Genomic DNA, 22,137 nt, shown 5'->3' with positions numbered 1-22,137 from the left:
TGTTTATAAGTTCCATGATAATACGTTCCATGGCCTTGCAGATCAGGCTCATCAGACTGATGGGGCGGTAGTTCCCATAATCCAAGATGGATCCCCCTTGTGGAGTGGGATAACTGTAGCTATGAACCACTCAGTGGGCACAAAGCCCTGAGGTGAGGCTATAATTAAACATGACACTTAAGTAAGGTGCCAGTTCATTTTATAGTTCATGTAGTACACAGCCTGGGATGTCATCTGGTCCCATGGATGCTGTATTCTTAATTTTAGAGAGTGCTTTTTTTACTTGTGTGGTCATTATTACTGGAATTTGGCAATCTTTCGGTATTGAGATGGGCCCTTTAGGGGGTGAGGGGGGGGTGACGTTTGCACTGAATTGATCTGCCAGGATATTGGCAATATCCTTGGGATCAGTATATTTAATGCCATTCTGTTGTAGCTCAGAGCAGATCTGAGCATTGTCATTTAGATTCTTAACATAGCTAAGAATGCCTTGTGGTTGTCTTTGGAATCTTTGGCAATTTTATTTTTATAACCATTTTTGGAGGATTTTTTGAGGCATCTCAGCTTCTTACTGAGGCTGGTAAGGGAGTTTTTTGCATCCTGGGATTTTCCTCTTTCTGCAACAGTTTCTTCCTTTTGTTGAAAAGTTTGTTTATGGCAAGGGACCAACAGATTGGCTTCCTTTTATTGGAGGAGAGCATTTTGGTTCTATTGGGGATGGCACTATTCATGCACGAGTGGATGTGCTCATACAGTGTTTTATTGTAGGATTCAGCCGAACTTTCATTTCCAGTCTACATGGGTGTCATGATGTTTGTCGGTTCTGACTTGAGTAGCATGAAGTTGGCTTTGGAGAAGTTTTTTACAGAGGTTTCCTTACTGGGGGTGGGGTGTGGATGTCAAGAGTATCAGCTTATGTTCACTCATGACCAAGGAGGGGGTGATCATAGGTGTGGAGCATCGATTTTCCATGATGGTAATGACCAGGTGTAGGATATTGAAGCCCATGGTGGGACTAAGGATTAGTTGATCCAGGGCATTGGAATTTATGAATTCCAAGAACCGTTGGGTAAAGGTGTTGGTACATGAGAAGTTTCCCCAGTTAATGGCAAGGTAGTTGAAATCACCCAGTATTAGGGCGTTTGGCCGTATCTTAATATTTTCCAGTATGTTTAGAAAGGTGTAGTGAGAATCTTGGGGCATGGTGGGGGATCTGTAGCAAGCTACAGTTTGGATTGCAGTCTTACCTAGTGATAGTTGCACCTGGAGAATTTCAGACGCATTGTGTTGGGTAACTAGCCTGATGTGAATATCCTTGGTGAATATGGACACTCCTCCACCTTTAGTGTTTCGGTCCTGGTTTGGTGGCCAAAAAGTGTGGTAAGAGTTGTAGCCTGGTATTGCAGGGGTGCTCTCTGGAACCTTGAACCAGGTCTCAGTTGCTGCACAGATATCAATGTTCTCCATCTTTAGGAGTGCCTCAAGAGAGTGCATTTTGAGGTTTAGACTTCTAGCATTGAGTAGCATTACCTTCAGATTTTGCATTCTTGTACCTGTTATGGTGGTGGTTTTGTCCTTTGAACTTTGCCTAAAAAAGGCACTATACGGTGGCAAGAGCCTTAGCCAGTAACCTGAATCCCAGGTGCGACAGGTGCCCAGACCATCTCTGGCAAATCATCATAGTCTGTCGATCATGTTGTCCCAGGCAGACAAATACTGGATCCCCTTTGAATGACACCAGAAGCTTAGCCAATTGTTGAAGTCAATCATTTTGTCCTTATACTGTGGTATCATTCAGGGTGAAGGCAGGATGCTACTCAAGGCTAGGGTCATACCTGCCTGGGCCACATGATCTGAGAGCTCTTCCATGTCTCTTTTCATGTAGTCCAGGGAGATACGTCTCAAGTCATTCACTCCAACATGGACAATGACAGAGTCATATTTGTACTTGTTGTGAAGTGACTTGAGTGCATGCGTTATGTGGTGGATGCTGGCACCCAACAGGCAGCTAACTGTAATTTTCTCCTTTTTCAGCCTGGTGAGTGGGACATCAGTGTGCCTGACTATAGAGTCACCTATGTCTAAAGTGTTGGGTACGTTTTCTTGCCTTAGGGGCTGTTGTTGGGTGGCACACTGGTGTTGTGAGCTATGTGACACTTTGGTTGTGATTGGTGTTTGTTTGCATTTCAGCTTCGGAAGACCTTGTTGCTTGGGCAGGTTACTGTTAAGGGCCTCCACATATGTGGTTTTAGTGTTGCTATATGTGGGTGTTGGTAGTGTGGGTTTAGAAGGGCTATGTGTTGCTTGAGGTGTAGTGTGGGTGTTAACCTTCTCCTCTTGACTGTCTAGCACAATCTTGGGTGGAGAGGGCTTTGTTTCCAGTTTGGCTATTTAAGTGCATCTCTTGCAGGTTATAGTGTTGGGTGGTAGGAGGAGATGGTTGTCTGTGTACATGAAGCAATTGCTGCATTGCCGCTGTATGCCCAGATTCACCAGGTGGACAGGAGAAATCACCAGAAGCTGACCCTTGGACATGCCTGGTTTGGGGCTTTTTTTTGTAATGTACAATAGCTGTTTTCCCTTACCTTAGCAAGGTACTTTGCAATTATAGGTTGTTTAGTGCTTAAGATTAATTTCTCCTTATTAATGAGGAGAGTTGAGTGCTTGTATTAGTTTAAGACTTCCTAGTGCTTTCTAGCAGGTTTTAAAGCAAGTGCTAGTCACAGGAATGCTTAAAGGTAAGATGAACAAAAATGCTTTATCCTAAACACTGCAGTGTGCACTACTGGAGTTAGATGTGAAAGCAGGTAACTTAAGTTTTACCTGTCTAAAAAGTTAAGTTTTAGTGGAGAGTCACTATTTTTAAAACAGCAAGATAGATTGAAAGGGGGTGGTCACTTTTGTATTCCGGTACTATGGAATACAGTAGGATGGCCAATAAATTTAAATAGTTGAAGGGGAGTGATTTCACAAAATGATAATTTTGTGCTTACTCACACAAGCCAGTAAAAACAGAGACCCTTGCTTTTATTTTAACTCTTTCCAACATATACTTCTCAACTGTCCATATTTGTGCTTCATATTTTTTATCTATTCTTGCAAATCATTGAAGATTGAAGTCACTTAATAATGACAGACACTCACGTTTTCGACTTCATAACCTTCAGAAAATGAATACTAATGCAAAATCTATTATTCTAGCAACTAAGTTTAAAATAATAATAATTAAAATCTGTCCCTGGTTTTGCGCTTTTGTACCACCATTCTTTTTGGGTTTGTCCAGATTTCTTGTGCTAAGAGGTTGAGAGGTATATTCAAACATACAAGAAACTTTATATGTTCAGGATATTGTTTTCACCACATCTTGTAAATTCTAGCAAAGAACTATATAAGACACTATACTTCATCTAGTCATATTTTACAAATCCTAAGAAACAACTACAATATACTAATCCTAGATTTTCAATATCAGTACCCAAACTTTGGCAGTCACATCTCACCTACCTCTGAAGACCTCACTGGCTATACTAACTTGAAACCTCAACTTAAATCCTTATCTAAGCAAGTAAGGTCAATGCGTATGTAATTCTTCAAACCATGTCACCTAGCAACTTTTTCTTAGTAGAAGACAAAATAATTTCTTTTTTAATTCACTGACTGTTTATTTACTTTGCTTTGGAAAACCACTGGAGAGAGACACACTTTTCTGACATGGTCTGAATCCTCATATGTATTATTTATTTAGCACTTTAGATACACTAGCTACTGTACTCAGATTATTTTTGTTACTGTTTACATTGTTTTGGCACACATGTAGTACTCAAAGTGTTTTTCTTACCATTTACTGTGCATTTGTACCTTTGTATTAAGCCTTCATTTCATTGTTTTTCCTAGGCTGGGTCTGAAATTGGCCACATTTGATAAATGCCATAACCCAATAAAGTAATATTAAAAATAAACACCCTGATGGCTGCCTGGTTTACAACCCCTTTCCCAGTGAATGGGTTATTGAGGGATCTAACAGTTAGCAATTAAAGGTGATTAAAAATTCACATTACTGATCCAAACAGCTAACACAGAACTGAATCATGTTACCATTAACAAGTTTATTTTGTTTGCAATGTTGCATTCATATATGTGACAATAACAAACTATATATTTTTAATACTGATATAGTAATATGAATATTATGTTTCTCAAGATGAATTTTATCCTGTATTATATTTGGAACTGTATCTTAAAAGGAAAGAATACTGGGTTGGTGGTTTATCTTGCAAAACAGATATATCTGAATAGATGTTGGATGTGATTTGAAAGAGATTATAAATGCTTTGTTAGTGGAGATAAGCCTTATTTATATTGATTGCATGTTCTGAGTTTCATATTATACAATGACTGTCCATTAATATTCGAAAACGAGCACTCTGATTGGTCAGCGTAATCAGCATGCCCATTGTAAATCCAAGCATATACCAATGGAAGAAGGTCCGGTTGCCTGGACGTTTTTCCAGTGGTATATACTGTAACTTTTAAATTGCTTTAGTAAAAATAAATAAATAAAATCAGAAACCTGGACTCTGGACATACGAGAGAGACAGGATGGAGAAAATACTAGGAAAATCAGGTACATTATTCAAAACTAAAGACACGTATCTGGTTTTCCTTGTATTTCCTCCATTCTGTCTCTCTCCTACCCCTAAACTGTCTGAAACTTTTTTTTTCTTATTAAAAGAAAAAAGAAAAGAAAGAAGGAACAACAGAGACCTTCTTTTCTCCATTGTTTCCTTTCCAAAACACTGATGTACAGGGTAAGCGTGGGAAAGCAAGTCCAATGCGCATATGCAGTACACCAAAAAACGCGATAGGATATGTAGCAGAAGCAGAAGGACACCATGACACAGTTATACAAATACATTATTTAAGAAAAGTAAGTATTTTTTTCTTAAATAATGTTATTGTATAATAGCAATAACCGACTTTGTGGTGTGGTATATTAAGATTTACTCACGGTTGGCTTTATTTAATCACTTGGGTTTTGCCCTCATAATTAGACCACACCAGTCATGGGTAAATCTTTATATACCACACCGACATCATCAGTTATTGCTATATTACATAACACCCTCATCAAAACTGCTTCAGTTTCAAGTACTTAGGATTGCAGTTCACTCTGCAACTAAAATTCAGTTAATAAGCTGTTGCTGTAATAATAAAAATCACAACTCAAAGCTAACTATTAACATCAAGCAAGTGGTCTGTTCTAACACCACAAGTGCCAACTAAAAAGGAATGTTAAAACTACAGCTTGAGCATGATATAATCATGGTCATCCTATCATCAGATATAAATAGAACAAGTGTTAAAAAAAAAAAAAAATCCAAATCGCACAGAAAAAGTTTGTACCAGTCCGTCTGAGGAAAGAATTTCAATGTGTGAATGTAACATGGCAAAAGTGGGTCCCAATATATAACAGTGTTGCATGTGCACACGATTAATATGCAGTCTACTAGGCATCCTTGTGTTCTACCTCCCCCCGTATTAACTTCATTCTTCTAGTGAAGGCCATTTGGGTCATCAAGTCAGTCACATAGTTGTTATTCTTGTACTTATAACCTCTTTCAAAACTTTCTCCCTCACCTGATTAAAGAGGTGAGTTCTGTTAATTGGAACACAAGTGGTACTAACTTTTTTATATCACAACTCAACAATGTTTCATTTCTCTGTCTCTGCATGCCATTATTTTTCATTCATCCTACCTAAAAATGGTGCAGTACTGGACTAATGCACTTATTCATTTAAAATATTTAAAGATATTCCATTTAAGTCCAGTGATGTTTAACATTCCTGGATCATGCATACTGTGCCCTGTGAATGTGGCACATGCATAAGTTATTGATTAGGATATGCTTACATCAAGACTAATATTCAGTATCTGCAGAATGCATTTTCTTTGGTACCATTTATTATAAGGGAACCTTTTACTCCTGCCTTTCCCATAAGCAGAGGATACGGTGGGGCTGGGTTCCCTCCTTACAAGTAATAATAGAGACATAGTGGAAGCTGTGACATTAAGAATAAATGCATGCATGTATACATACAGTGGATATAAAAAGTGTACACACCCCTGTTAAAATGCCAGGTTTATGTGATTTAAAAAAATGAGACCACAATAAATAATTTCAAAACTTTTCCCACCTTTAATGTGACCTATAACCTGTACAATTCAATTGAAAAACAAACAAATCTGTTAGGGGAAAAATATAAAAAATAAAAACGTACAATAAGCTGGCTGCATAAGTGTTCACACCCTTAAATAATACTTTGTTGAATCACCTTTTGATTTAATTACAGCATAATTACTTATATGCGTATTGAGAAATATATTTTCCTTTACAGACACCAAGACAGTTTCTTGACAAATAGGAGCACAATCACAGATCTAGTAACTCACATAGATTGTCACTTGAATAAATTTGAACAAGGGTAATAGCACAAGATCCATCTTCATTTACCTTACAAAGGCATTAAATATAATAAAAACATCCCTCCCTCTTTCTAATGTCCCTTTTAAAAGCATGCATTAGCAACAAACATGATCCTTGTTTAATTAATAATTCACAAACAAGTACATCTGCATTAAGATAGAATCTTCATTATCTGACTACACCCCTTTCTAATAAGACATCTCCTAAGGTTATATTCTGGCCCCCTACTATTCTTGCTTTCAGTAATGGACTCCAAGCTGACATGGCATGCTCTGTTCCAAAGAAGTTGCTGTTCTCAGGTCCTACTCCTTCAGTCATAAAGAAACAAGTAGAACAGGACCTCAGCCAGCTCTCCACCTCACTTGAAAGCATGGAGTTTATTTTAAATGCAAAGCAAACCAAAACAATGCTATTTGGGACTCCACAAAAACTGACAATGCTTACTTGGGGTGAGCAAGGGCACACTCTGCTCAAGCTGTGTAATTACTAGTTATGCTCTTTGAAATGTCCTACTGGTCTGCTAGCTCTGTGAGTTATTTTTGGCAAAACAGAGGTCCATTAAAGGCACCTTTGGCTTTTATAGTTACAGTCTGAATTAAAGTTAGGGTCCTGAAGGTTGGAGTTATTTTTAGGGTTTGGGCTAGAGTTTTAATGTTAAGGATTTAGGTTAACATTAGTGTTAGAATTAAAGTAAGAGTTTTATGGCCAGTGTTTTGGAGTTGGGTCAGTGTTTGAGTTAAGGTCTCTGGTTTAAGGTTAGATATAGTGTCCTAGATTTAGGGTTATGGTTTTAAGGTTGTGAAAACTTAACTACTTGCGTTGTATTTTTTGTGTGAACATACAAAAAGATAAACTATGCAAACGAGCTACACCTGGTTGGTGCAAATAACCAACACTGTAAAGACAGTGGTTATGAACTTTAGCTTGTTTTACTCAAATTCTCCTAACCAGGCATAACTCATCAGCCCATTCAGAAACAGGAACTGTGCAAATAAGTTACACTTGGGTGCTGCAAGCAATCAATGCGCACAAGATCTTATCTGTGTCAGCTGGCATTTTATAACCAAAAAACTTTCTCAGAAATCATTAAGACATTCAGGTACATTTGAGTTTGGCATGATCAAAAACTTATTTATACCAAACAAAATACAATTCAGTATTTTGTCTCAAAAAAATCTCACTTTATTTTAATCAGAAGAAAATCATTGATTGGGAAGATGTGCTCTTGTTACAGCTTGAATATGTCCTTCCCTAATTACAGTTACTACAAAAAACAAAACAAATTCCTGCTGTTACATAACTATAACCCTACTAAATGGCAATCGGTTCAATAGAGGTATGATCTATGTCCAGGTTCCTCACTCACTAAATTTCTGAAGTTTGATTATTTTTTTACTTTTGGCTGATAGGCTTTTGTACAAACTCATTACAAGATTAGATCTATACCCTTCAACGCTCCCTCTTTGTGTACCCCCAATGAACTCCATTATATGACCATAATTTCTCCATTTTTTTGCTACAAAACTATTAGAATCCTAAAAGCATTCACTTTTACTCTGAATTCAGGTCCACGTTAAAACAGTATTTATGAAAACTGCTAGTTACAAATGCTTTCTGCAAAACCACACAACCTAATCTTGTGTCCGACTTCCTTTGAAATCAGCTTTCTTTTAGCAAATCAGAAACTTTGTCACTTGTATAAGGTCAAAGATTTTCTAACAGACTCTAGCCATAAAGCCATTGCCACGTCTTACCTTCTACTTACTCTAACATATGTCTTCCCATACTTACTAATCTCAAAACACATCAAATAAACAAGCCCACCCAATGATATAACAAAAATAGCAAGATTTGCAACTACTCTACCATCAAATCTAAATAATTCTGTCTTGGTTTGTGATTTGTTGATCTTTACTGTTAAAAAGAGGTGAGACTGAGAGTGATAGTGAAGCTACTGCACAAATCCATACGCGGTGTAAAGCAATTCCACCTTTTGTGTGACTTTCACAATTTGTACAGTCAGAGCAACAACTTTATTGTACTTAATTTAATATAAGTTGTGCATTGTTTGATTTTTTTCTCACAGAATTTGTTTAAATTCTCTTTGAATTCTGTGACAACTGATTTTTTTAATTCTTTTCTTTTAGAATTCTTTATTCATTTGCAACTGAATATGGATTCCTTAAATGAATATGCCAATAATGATTTGCTAAAGCACAAGTATCTTGCACAGTGTACTAAATGTTATGTATTTTTAAAGGTAACACCAGATAACACTAGTGATGTAAGTTCCTCCTGTCACAAGTTGGATGATTGGTTACTATTATTATTATTAGTAAATCTAGACTTACTGATGATGATTGCACTTGTGCAACTGGCACGGTTTGGAGAACTGTTACATAAATGATCAGACTAATGAGACAAATAATGTTATGGAAAGAGCAAACAGAGCACATTTAGGAGAGGAAGGGTCTCTTGTCTGTAAAGGTCACTCAGTCCCTACTGAACCCAAAATAACACCACTGACGACTTTAGAATTCTGGATATAAGTACTCAGCAATCTGAGGATTCACAGTATATAGAAGACAATAAAAGAAAGAAAGGAAAACGTTCACAACACATAAGAAAAAAATAAACTAATAAATGTCTGTAAAGCAAAGAGAATACATACTAAAATGGCACTGCTTTGTTATGTAATGGACAGATTACAAGGAACGATAACATTTTTATGAATACCTTCAATCTGCAGAAAAAGGCAACATTTTTCTAAAAGAGAAGTTAGAAAAAAGGTGCCAGAACAGATGAAAAGGAAGAAATCCAAACTGAATGTGCAAGGGTTGAAGAAAATTACTTTAAGAAAAAAGAAGAGAAAGACAGACATTGACAACATCGCTCAAGCCGTGGATGTACAAAGCCAGCTGGATGAGAATTCTGTATGCAAATGTAATACATAATGAAAGCAGTGGGATTAATAAGACTAATGGTGATGATTTCCCTCAATAATGAGATCCCTCAGATGGAGCTGGCAGCTATGCCAAGTTCTACACAAATGCTTTATACAAACACCTGAACAACTACATTGACTTTGGCCATATCTGATAGGACCAAAACAAGGTCCTCCAGCAAACCTGTCTGATAGACAACTCCCACTAACAGGCTTTACAATAAGAGGAAGAAATTGCTGTCTAAGAGTAAGAGGGAGTTAGCCCTAAACTGGAAACACTCCTCCTCAGCTTAAACAAGCAATTAAGACTTCTTGTGAAGTCCTCCAAAGCCAAATACACAGCCAAATTAGCTTCCTTAACTAAGGACAACCATAAGGCATTCTTTAGTAACATCCATAACCTAAAAGGAAAAGCCCATATTTGTGCCGAACTGGTAGTTAATGATTCCACATATACCGAGCCTGTGGACATTGCTAACCTGTTAGCCAACAGGTTCTGTGAAAACTTCACTCCCCTTTCCTCACCACACTTACCCCAACACAACCCTACCACTTGTCCTCTCCCTTGTATCTCTAAAGTGCAGATCATGAATTCCCTCTCTAAGGTAAAAAAAAAAGCATCCATGGGACCTGATTACATCTCAGGCTGCATCCTACATGGGCTCAAACAAGAATTAACGGGTTCCTATTATGCGATCGAAAATCCCTTTAGGCGAATACAAAGACATCGAACCATATTGCGTGAAGTACATAAACCCCGAATGGTCAAAACTGCGAATTTCGGAATGCCGATTTGTTTTGGTTGGCCCGTCTGCAGTATAGCTCCGTAAGGTAAGTGTGCGATAGATAGGATTTTAGTGTTAGGATTTGGGTTAAGATAAGTGCATAGATAGGTAAGGTATGTAAGAGTTAGTGTAGTGTTAGGTGTAGGGTTTTTTTTAAGTGTATGTATGTATGTGTATTATTTATTTTGTTTGGGTAGGTAGTATGTAGCAAGTGGTGGGGTTGGCCGATTATGACAGTTCGATATTGTTTTTCATGGTTTAGTGCGTTCAGGATTTTCGTGGTTCACGGTATAAGGGTCGAGGTTTTGGTATTCGCACATAGGGTTTTTCTCTTTGGTAATATAGACCCGAATTAACAATGCCATTGAGTATTCTTTTCAATCATAGTTTAAGCACTGGCTTTATCCCAGCTGAATGGAAGAAGACCACCATTATCCTCTTGCACAAAGGTGGTAGTTCCACTGATCCCAGGAATCATGGACCTAATAGCCTGACTAGCCTTATCTGCAAGGCCATGGAGACAGTCATCACTGACATTATCAACAAAGATATTGGTAACGTCCAAACACTTCACCCTACTCAACCTGGATTTGTCAAAGGGAGATTTTGCCTGTTAAACCTGGTGGACTTTTTTGAGAGAGTCATCAAGGCCCTTGATGAGGGGAAATCTGTGCATACAGCCTACCTAGACTTAGCCACGGTTTTTGACACTATCCTCCACTCAGGCATAATTGACAAACTCAGCCACATACTGTAGGTATCAACCCATATATCATTAGATGGGTCACTAACTGGCTCACTAGTAGAACCCATATAGTCAAAATAGAGGAATCCACCGCCAACAGCAGACCTGTAAGAGTGGTGTTCCACAGGGATCAGTCCTGGGACTCTACTGTTTGAAATCTATTTCTCTGATGTGCAAACTAAAGCTAAAGGTTTGTGGCTGACATAGTTTGCTGATGACTGCAAACTGGGAGCGGTCATAGAATCTCCAAATGATGTCAGCATCCTACAAGAGGGTCTTACACAAACAAATGACTGGGGCCAAAGTTATGGTCTTAAACTCAATACAAAAAAAATGCATTATCATATCTTTCGATAAGAGTAATGTTCCTGCAAACTACCACATCAATAACAGCACCATAAGTATGCACTCAGTGGTGTGATACCTGGGCACACAGGTTGACAGCAACCTTACCTTTGATCACCATGTCTCCACAGTGATAAGAAGGGCATTCTGTTTGGCTCATCTCATAAGTAAGAGCATTGCCTTCAGAAAAAAAGAAATTATAACCTCCCTGTACACTTCCCTCATCAGGCCAATAATTGAGTACATCACCTCTTTTGGTATGTACCTTTCTAAGCACCTGCAGCAATTGGAGAAACCACAAATGTTCCTCACAAGGAAAATTCAAGGTCTTCAGCATCTGTCCTATGTGGATCATCTGATATCACTGTCACTTTATTCTGTTTCATACAGAATACTTAGAGGTGATCTCTGCCTTGCATATAAGGCAATCTTTGACCCTGCTTTATTGGAAATGCTGCATATCCGTAAGTCAAATGGTACCCAGGTTACACACTCTAATGGCCTTAACCTGGTATGTGACATTAATAAAACCTAGTGGAGGGACGGATTTGTCTCCCAGAGGTTATCACACTTTTGGAACAGACTCCTACTTCATGTCAAGCAGAGCACCTCATTGGCCCTCTTCAAATGCAATCTGATCGATTGGATGGGTAACCGTAAATTCACCCCAGGGGTTCCACCTATGTCCCTCTTGGACAGTGGTGATAGGTGCTGATCATGGAAATAAGGGTAAAACATGGTTAGGCTTGTAAGGGCCCTATGGCCATTAGCCTAACCTCCTATGGTCCTATGAAGACCATTCCTTTTGTGACAGTTGATAGAACAGATATTACTGAATTAGATGGTGAATATTTTTTAGATCTGGTCAGCAAAGGTATTAATGTAATTGGAAATTCAGTTATTAGAGGAAATAATGCTTACATTTTCAGAGAAGAAAATGAACATCAAATAGTGTTATGCTTGCAGGAGCAAAAACAGAAGATGCGAGACAGGCCTTAGAATGCCTTAATGTAAGGAAGTGCAGATCTGTTTTTATTCATGTCAGCGCACATGATCTCCTCCACAAGGACTCTCTGACTATTAGTAGGGAACTTACAGCCCTCTTAGATAGCATAGCTTGTACAGGTGTTCATGTATTTTTCACAAATCACATATAGAAAGGAGAGTCAGGTCACCATGAATGAAAAGATTTTTTAGGTAAATACCTACATGGACATAATGACCATTTTTAAAAAATGGAAATATGTAGAGCATCCAAGCCTAATTTTGGGCACATGTATTCAGACAAGATGGTGTGCACTTGTCAAGATCAGGGAAGATAATTTTTGCAGCAGATATTTGCACTATTTAACAAACACAAAGCAGGATTTTTGGCAGGTTGAAAATTTAACAGTTGACATAGAGCAACAGTTGATGCATTTCTGATGGTTATTAGTGTTAGGAGTATTAATAATAATTTTTTTTATTGGAAAATTAGCTAAGCTCCCTCAAGATTGATAATGATATTGTTTGTTAAATATGGTTAATGAACAATGACTGAGAATCATTTCTGTCAGGGTATAATGATTTTACTGTAACAGATGATATGAGACCTGTGTTTATTACATGCTCATTGATAACACCAATACTATAGATTGTGTATCTGTGAAAATAAAGACAACCCTGTAACATATAACAATTGTTGGAATATTTAGACCACCAAAGTCAAGTGCTGATGACCTAGAAGAATTCATATATTTCTTGCATGAAACATAGGAGGGAAGACTAATTATAGCGGGGGGACTTCAATTTACCATAAAAAGACTGGAATATTGATTCAACAGCATTAGTAAGGAAATTATTCACAATGTATGTTCAGGAACGACAATTGCTTCAGGCTGTAAAAAAAAAAAAAAAGCTACCAGGGAACAGTACAAACTAGACATTGTTTGTATTCCTAAATTACTGTTGCTTTGTGTCAAGTTTGAGCATCACTAATGTGCAGTTATCATGGGGTTATAAAGGTTAATTTGTTGCTAGATAATTCTGCCAGACTGATATCTAAACCAGTGCACAGATTAATAACAGATTATATGGAAACAAAACAGTCACTATGTAAAAATAATTGTAGTGATGTGTTCAGTAGAAAAACTACAGAAGAAATGCAGAAAGTTTTAAATGAGAAATTGTTTGAATGGGAAAAAATCTAAAAAATGTTTAACATCAGGCTCTAGGCACACAACATCAAGAGGATATATTTCCATAAGAACAAGGTACTTGATTAAGGTGAGAGACAAAAAATATAAGAAATGGAAAACAGGTCATGCTACAACTTTGAAAACTAAAATTAAACATAGTGTGAGACAAGATCAAGAAAAATTTGATGAAAATTTATATAAAGATATTGAGCATAATAGGAAACCATCTTATAGATACATAAGATGTGAAAGGAGTAAAGACATGCAAATTATTAAACTGTTTGTAGATTCTAATATTTATTCTTGGAGACAACAGATTATTGATATAGTTACAAAATCTTATACAAAGCACTTTGGCTCCACAAAGGAGGTGATAAATTGTCCTAGTGACATCCAGGTAACCTCAGATACTGAAATCAAGTTAGATTATATTGAAAAAGAACTATGCAAACTTCAGCTAAAGAAAGCACAGGGAAGAAATGGAATTAGTATTAATGACATGAGCACACTTCAGCAAGAACTTGCAGTACCATTATATCTGGTAGTATAAATATGGGGAGATTCCTCAAGACTGGAGGTGTGCACTTGTTAAACCTGTCTTTAAGAGAAAGGGGAGTAGGGCAAACCCAGAGTCATACAGACCATAAGTTTACATTCATGTTGTGGAAAAATAATGAAAAAGGTAATACTGAATGGGTTGCCAACTAGCTCACTGACAGAACCCACTCTGTAAAAGTTGCAGACTCCAAATCTGACCTCAAAGCAGTGACAAGTGGAGTACCACAGGGTTCCATCCTGGGACCTCTCCTGTTTGGTATCTACTTCTCTGAATTACAGGCTAACACAAAAGGCCTCTGGCTAATGAAGTTCGCAGATGACTGCAAACTAGGAGCCATAGTCAAATCCCCAAATGATGTGGACATCCTACAGAAGGGCCTCACTGAGACAGATGCCTGGTGTCAGAGCCATGACTTTAAGCTCAATGCCAAAAACTGCAGTGTCATCCCTTTTGGTAAAAACTCTGTACCCATGAACTACCACATAGGCAGCAATCTACTTAACATTGAATGTGTGATAAGAGACCTTGGGACCTAGGTGGACAGTAGTCTCTCCTTTGATAGTCACATCGCCACAGGAGTCAGGAAGTCCTTCTATGTGGCACACCTCATCATAAAAGGGTTCTTATCCAGGAAAAAAGAGGTCATTGTTCCCCTCTACTCGACACTCATAAGACCTATTATAGAGTACAATGCCCCTTTTGGAATGTACCTCACAAGACATCTGCAGCAGCTGGAAAGGCCACAGAAGTACCTCACAAAGAGGATTACTGGCCTCAAACAAATTCCCTACACTGACCGCCTCAAAAAACTCCAGCTTTACTCCGTAGCATATCGCCTGCTCAGAGGTGATCTCTGCCTAATATATAAAGCTATGTCAAACCCAGAGCTGTTGGACATGCTACACCTAAAGAAATCCCAATCCCTCCGAGCTACATGCTCTAGGGACCTAAACCTTTTCACCACAATAAACAGACATGCTGAAGGGATAGATTCCTGTCCCAGAGACTTCCCATACTCTGGAACAGGCTACGCATCTATGTCAAGCAAAGTTCTTCATTAGCACTCTTCAAAAAAAAAATCTTGATGAGTGGATGGGAAATAGTAAATACACCCTGGGGATCACTTCTGTGTCTCTGCTCGACAGTGGCATAGGAAAATAACTTTCTTGGGTGGCGTAAGCCAGGGAACCTTGTTGGCTAGGCTTACTTAGGCCCTTGGGCCGATATAGCCAAGTACCTACCTATGAACCTACCTATGAACCTATGAATAAGTTATTGCCAAAATTGGAAAGGTTGGGACTTGAAACCATATATCTGCATGCATATTTTGAAAACAGATCTATTACCACCTGTAACATGATATTCTATAATATGATAACAGCTATGAAAGAAAAATTGTGCTCTGATGTAATTTAAATAGATTCAACTTCAGCATTTGACAGGATCATACACAAAACAATGATCAATAAATTAGAACCTACTGGGTATTGATGCACTCTTGATAAGATGGATAGCTGCATGGTTTACAAGTAGGACATGGCAAATATCATACAGCAACTTGACCAAGTGAAATTTAATGTTACAGTCAGGGTGTCCCACTGGGCTCTGTCCTAGGCCCATACTTGTTTAGATTGTACCTTTCAGGACTATGTTTTTCTTCTGAGGTATTTTACAGTCTGTATGCAGATGACGTGAAATTGAGTAAACTGATAACATGTTTACAGATAGGGCATGTCTGCAAAAGAACTTGATTAAATCGATCATTTGGGAACAGGAGAAAAATATGCAGTTAAAACATCAAAACCTAAGCATATGAGATTCGAAAGATGACTATTTAACACAGCACACAGTGATTGAAACTGTAGACTCATTTAAGGACCTGGGTATATGGGTAGATTCAGCTATGAGTTTTTCTATTCACATCAACCAAACTTGTTAATGATAGTTACAGAACTATAGGTTTTATAAAAAGATTTATAATTCTAGGAAATCAAGAAATGATGAAGTCATTGTTAGTTACAATAGACCCAAACTTGAGTATGGAATTCCAGTATGGAAACCTTATAAGAAAACGGCATTAGAAAACTGGAAGGAATGCAGCGGAAATATACCAAGGGCATCCACGGATGTGAAAATTTATATGAAAGACTAAACTATCTGAACTTCTACAGTGTCTCATATAGATATTTAAGAGGAGACCTTATTCAGGTATATAGGGCATTTAGATACAGCTACCTCTAGGAATGTTTGGGGTTATCAAAAAGTAGTAGAGAATTATCAGACAACCTATGTAAAAGATTCTATAGGAATGAGAAGTGTACTAATTGGCCATCAAAGAGTAGCTGATGCATGGAACAGACTACCAAATTACATTAAAGCAAGCACTAGCTTAGATATTTTTAAGAACAGCCTGGACACTTAATATGGAAACAACTGTATTGGTATATTGGCAGGCTAGAAGGGCATTAATGCCTGTGCTTGAAATATTTGTATGCATGTATGCATATGTAAGAAACTGCCGCTATGCAGCCTTATACAAGCTACGGTGATTAAAACTTAGCAGTCTCATCAAATACAATTAAAAGTGGTTCTCATCATACAATACCTATGCAATAAATATCCATCCATTGAGTTGCCAGCCCAGCGTCCAACCTTCCACAGAAGGCGCATACATGCATACTCTCACTCATAGGGCCAATTTAGTGCCCAATCCACCTGCAGCATGTCTTTGGGATGTGGGAGGAAACCAGAGCACCCGGAGGAAACCCATGTGACTGCAGGGAAAGACATGCAGACTCTGCACAGAAGGCACCCCAGCTGAGAATCAAACTGGAGAACCTCTTGCTGTGAGGTGGCAAAGCTAACTGCTGTACCACTATGGCCCCTCTATTCTTGGAATATATATAAGTGTACCCAGTTCATTCTATTTTCTATCCCTCCATTGCACATTTATCAACACATTATCTTTGGATTTTATGTGTGGTTTATTTGTATCATAACCATCTGATTCTTTGGACATATCTGCAAGCTTTTTGCATTTACACTTCATTTTCATCATCTCTCTCTCTCTTTACAATTTTGTATACTTTCTCTAAATACTGGGCATACATATCTATCTTTGTTGGCCATAGCCAATGTAAAAATAATTAACTGTTAAAGTTGTTATTTATTACATTCATTACACATGATATATTATTTTAAAAACACAGTTATAATGGCAGCCTTACCTTGTTAAAGCTTTAAGAGCCTTGACTTGGGCCCGTACATGTTCCCACTTACTTCCCATTCTTCTTGTCTAAAATGTTTCAGTCCTGAGTAAACAGAACAACAATGTGTGATTACACAGTATAAGCCTAGTGTAAAATAATAATAAAGTCTGCTATCACACCGTATTTTGGATGCTTTATTATAGTTTTAGTAATTTAAAATATTAATAAATGAAACGGATTTTGTGAGACAAAAATCATTTCAGTGCATAACCCAGATGAATATAGATAAAACAGTTTTATGTGTGATAAGTTCAAATAATAAACTTTAAATATACACTTTGGGCAAGCACAAGACCACAGTTACCTACAAAATTGAGTTTAGGGTGAAAAATGATAAATAATCCTATGCAATTTAAATCAGATATTATGGCCACCAGATGGCCGAATTGTCATATATAATAAGATATTCAAGTATGTTATGACAAACACTGTCAGTCATTCTGTAAAATGTAAAATATGTAACATTAAATACGTATATAAGCCAAGAGAGCTTGAATTATTTTTCAAACATCCTCCAAAAATCAGTATATGAAGTCATTATTAAGTTTTACTTTTTTGCCCCTCAAATTTAGTAAAGAAATGCTAACTTTTTTCTTAAATCCAAATATTTGGATGAATGTAATATGCTATATGGGCACAGTGACATTATTCAGGTTTAATGAAAAATAAATTCCACACTCTGTTTCTAGTTCATGAATAGGAATATAGCACTAGAGAAGTGCTAAAATAAGTTTCTATTCCCCAATGCAGCATAACTTCAGATATTTCAGCCTTACAGATCTAATCATTTCCTTCTGTATGTCTGTTTTTTCAGATCGTTTTTCTCACCGATAAAGCCATTGTCATATTTTATCTCATTCATACCAAAAGAAAGTTGTTAAGAATTTTATTTTTTCCAGGTTTCTGTTCTCATAAACTATATTATCCTTCACTAGTATACTCTCAGTTCAGTGTGGAATCTCACTTTTGAAAGAATAACTAAGCTTCTTTTTTTTACTGTCAAACATCTCAGCTGACACTATTTTTGGAGGAACATTCCTATTTTCAGGCCTGATTTACCCCCTCACATAGTTTTCTGAATCCCCCCATCATATGTGATTTTTGAAGCTGTCTAGTACATATAAAACCACAGTAAATGACCAACATACAAGTGGCAATTATAATTTAAAGAAAGAGGACCCACATCTTACATCTCCCTTTTTTCCCAAATACCTTTATTGAATTATCACTTGTGACATAGGCAAACTTACATTCATATAAAAGTAATCAAACTATAATTAACATAAACATTATACTTCGCATATATTGCAATATATCATATAACCTAAGCAGCATTACATAAATTATTCAATTCTTGCCTTTTTTTTAAAAAAAGAAACATCTTTCTTTAAACCATCACTTACTACATAGGCACTCATACAAGTATATAAATGAAAACAAACAATACGGACACACTCCCAGTTGCAAACATTATACATCACTTATAATCTACCCAATCTTTTTCAGTCAAACATTACATAGCTCATTTAAGTCCTGCCGCCTTTTAAACCTCATTCCTCCCTTGTATGTATTGTTCCCACAATTCCCAAATTTCCTATGTAGTTTGGTCCTACACTTTTCTAAAGATTTCAGTTCCAGTTGTTTTATCTCTGTCACTGTTTATTTATTTTATTTATTGCAGTTTGTTAACCGAGAAAGTTCATTGGGCCTAAATGAGCCCATTCTCAATGGAGGCCCAGGGAGAGAAGCTCCAAACAGAAAACAATATTTACAATATTCGAAAGTGATAACTCAGATACAGTGTTTTAAAATATTTACAATAATAAGTAACAAAGATATATGGAGAAAATAAAACTGAAGAAATTGAGACTAGAAATATAGATACAAAGGCTGAATTTAAGAAGAGGAAGGGGTAATATTCACTACTTCTAGTATAGTTGGTTTAGATTCTAATTTCCATTTTCTAGTAATTGCTTTTTTGGCAGCCACCATTATTAGACACAGCAAGGCCTTACCATGTCTAGACAATTCTGATTCGCTGTCATAGTTCAGAAAATCATCTCCCTTGCCAAACCAAGCTGCCCACCCATCATCTCCAACAGTACATTCCACAGGCAATCTTTAAAGTCCACCAATTCACTGCACTCCCAGAAAAATATGTTCCCAGTTGTCTCTTTCTTCCCCATCACACCTCCAACATTTGCTGTCTGCTTGAGGAAAAATTCTTTGGAGTCTAATTGGGTTATAGAAATATCTGTACAAACATTTCCAGGCAAAAGTCCTAAATCTTCTAGATTATATCTCCCCTTTTTTTTGAAGCAAAAATAAATTGCTTTGTGTGGTAGAATTCTGAAGTGCAGTTCATTAAAGTATATTTTTCCATCATTTTTGTTAATCTGTTTTTAAGCATGTATTTCTGAACAGTATCCCACATTCTTGTTGGAAGTGGGAAGAATTTTATGTTGTTTATTGTTTACGTTTTATGCTAAGTAGCTGCCCAGATTTTTAGCTGAATGTTTCTACTTATCAAGGCCCTTAGTTCCTATTTTCAAGTCTGAAGGTCGAGAGGAATGACTACTCAGTTTTCTCCTAAATTATCTTACTATGCTAAAGAAAGCTTTTAGTACTAGCTACATTTCTGCTTTTCTTACACTAGTGTGCCTTCCTGTTCTCCGCATCAGTGAATAGACATAGAGGAATGCAGAAGGTCAGATGATTGTGGATTTTGCGAAAAGGATGGACATGGCTGTGGTGAATACGTATTTTAAGAAGAGGGAGGAGCATAGGGTGACGTACATGAGTGGAGGAAGATGCACACAGGTGGATTATATCCTATGTAGGAGGGCCAGTCTGAAGGAGATTGGAGACTGTAAAGTGGTGGCAGGGGAAAGTGTAGTTAAGCAGCATAGAATGGTGGTCTGCAGGATGACATTGGTGATCAAGAAGAGGAGGAGGAGTGTGAAAGCAGTGCCAAGGATCAAATGGTGGAAGTTAAAAAAGGGTGATTGTGAAGTTTAGGGAAGAGTTAAGACAGGCACTGGGAGGCAGTGGAGAGTTACTGAATAGCTGGGTAACTACAGCAGATCTAGTAAGGGAGACTGCTAGAAAGGTGCTTGGTGTGGCATCTGGACAGAGGAAGGAGGACAAGGAAACCTGGTGGCGGAATGAAGAAGTACAGGAGACTATACAGAGGAAGAGGCTGGCGAAGAAGAAGTGGGATTGGCAAAGAGATGAAGAAAGTAGACATGCGTATAAGGAGATGAGGCGCATGGCAAAGAGAGAGGTGGCGAAAGCTAAGGATAAGGCATATGGAGAGTTGTATGAGAGATTGGACACTAAAGAGGGAGAAAGGGACCTGTACTGATTGGCTAGACAGAGGGACAGAGCTGGGAAAGATGTGCAGCAAGTAAGGGTGATAAAGGATAGTGAGGGAAAGGTACTCACAAGAGAGGAGAGTGTGTTGAGTAGATGGAAGGAGTATTTTGAGAGGCTGATGAATGAAGAGAATGAGAGAGAGAGAAGGTTGGATGATGTGGGGATAGTGAATCAGGAAGTGAAACAGATTAGCAAGGAGGAAGTAAGGACAGCTATGAAGAGGATGAAGAATGGAAAAGCTGTTGACCCAGATGACATACCAATGGAAGCATGGAGGTGCTTAGGAGAAATGGCAGTGGAATTTTTAACTAGATTGTTTAATGAAATTTTGGAAAGTCAGAGGATGCCTGAGGAGTGGAGAAAAAGTGTTTTGGTACCTATCTTTAAGAATAAGGGTGATGTGCAGAGCTGCAGTAACTACAGAGGGATAAAATTGATCAGTCACAGCTTGAAGTTATGGGAAAGAGTAGTGGAAGCTAGGTTAAGAAGGGAGGTGATGATTAGTGATCAGCAGTATGGTTTTATGCCAGGAAAGAGCACTACAGATGCAATGTTTGCTCTGAGAGTGTTATTGGAGAAATACAGAGAAGGTCAGAAGGAGTTGCATTGTGTCTTTGTAGACTTGGAGAAAGCATATGACAGGGTGCCTAGAGAAGAGTTGTGGTATTGTATGAGGAAGTCGGGAGTGGCAGAGAAGTATGTAAGAATGGTACAGGATATGTACGAGGGTAGTGTGACAGTGGTAAGGACTGCAGTGGGAGTGACAGATCCGTTTAAGGTGGAGGTGGGATTACATCAAGGATCAGCTCTGAGTCCTTTCTTATTTGCAGTGGTGATGGACAGATTGACAGATGAGATCAGACAGGAGGACCCGTGGACTATGATGTTTGCAGATGACATTGTGATCTGCAGTGAGAGTAGGAATCAGGTGGAGGAGACCCTGGAGAGGTGGAGATATGCTCTAGAGAGCAGAGGAATGAAGGTCAGCAGGGCTAAGACAGAATATATGTGTGTAAATGAGAGGGAGGGTAGAGGAATGGTGAGGATGCAGGGAGTAGAGTTGGTAAAGGTGGACGAGTTTAAGTACTTGGGATCAACAGTTCAGAGTAATGGTGAATGTGGAAGAGAGGTGAAGAAGAGAGTACAGGCAGGGTGGAATGGGTGGAGAAGAGTGTCAGGAGTGATTTGTGACAGACGGGTACCAGTAAGAGTGAAAGGGAAGGTCTACAAGAGGGTAGTGAGACCAGCTATGTTATATGGGTTGGAGACAGTGGCATTGACAAAAAGGCAGGAGTCAGAGCTGGATGTGGCAGAGTTAAAGATGCTAAGATTTGCACTCGGTGTGACTAGGATGGATAGGATTAGGAATCAGTATATTAGAGGGTCAGCTCATGTTGGACAGTTTGGAGACAAAGCAAGAGAGACGAGATTGCGTTGGTTTGGACATGTGCTG

The 22,137-nt window shown here is 38.0% G+C and overlaps 1 protein-coding gene across 4 annotated transcripts in view; it reads right to left on the bottom strand.

Moving 5' to 3' along the window:
• LOC122806805 overlaps positions 1–22,137 on the bottom strand; it is a 381,197-nt gene that overhangs the window by 335,530 nt on the left and 23,530 nt on the right. For all 4 annotated transcript variants that reach the window (XM_044077529.1, XM_044077528.1, XM_044077530.1 and 1 more), the window contains exon 2: positions 17,268–17,351. In XM_044077529.1, coding sequence (XP_043933464.1) covers positions 17,268–17,326 — 59 coding nt within the window. In that variant the 5' untranslated portion in view covers positions 17,327–17,351. The remainder of the gene's footprint in view (positions 1–17,267; positions 17,352–22,137) is intronic.

This window comes from Protopterus annectens, chromosome 7.part0 (genome assembly GCF_019279795.1).
Source record: "Protopterus annectens isolate FY-2018-M chromosome 7.part0, PAN1.0, whole genome shotgun sequence".
NCBI lineage: Eukaryota > Metazoa > Chordata > Ceratodontiformes > Protopteridae > Protopterus > Protopterus annectens.
This window is presented reverse-complemented; position numbering and strand designations above follow the sequence as displayed.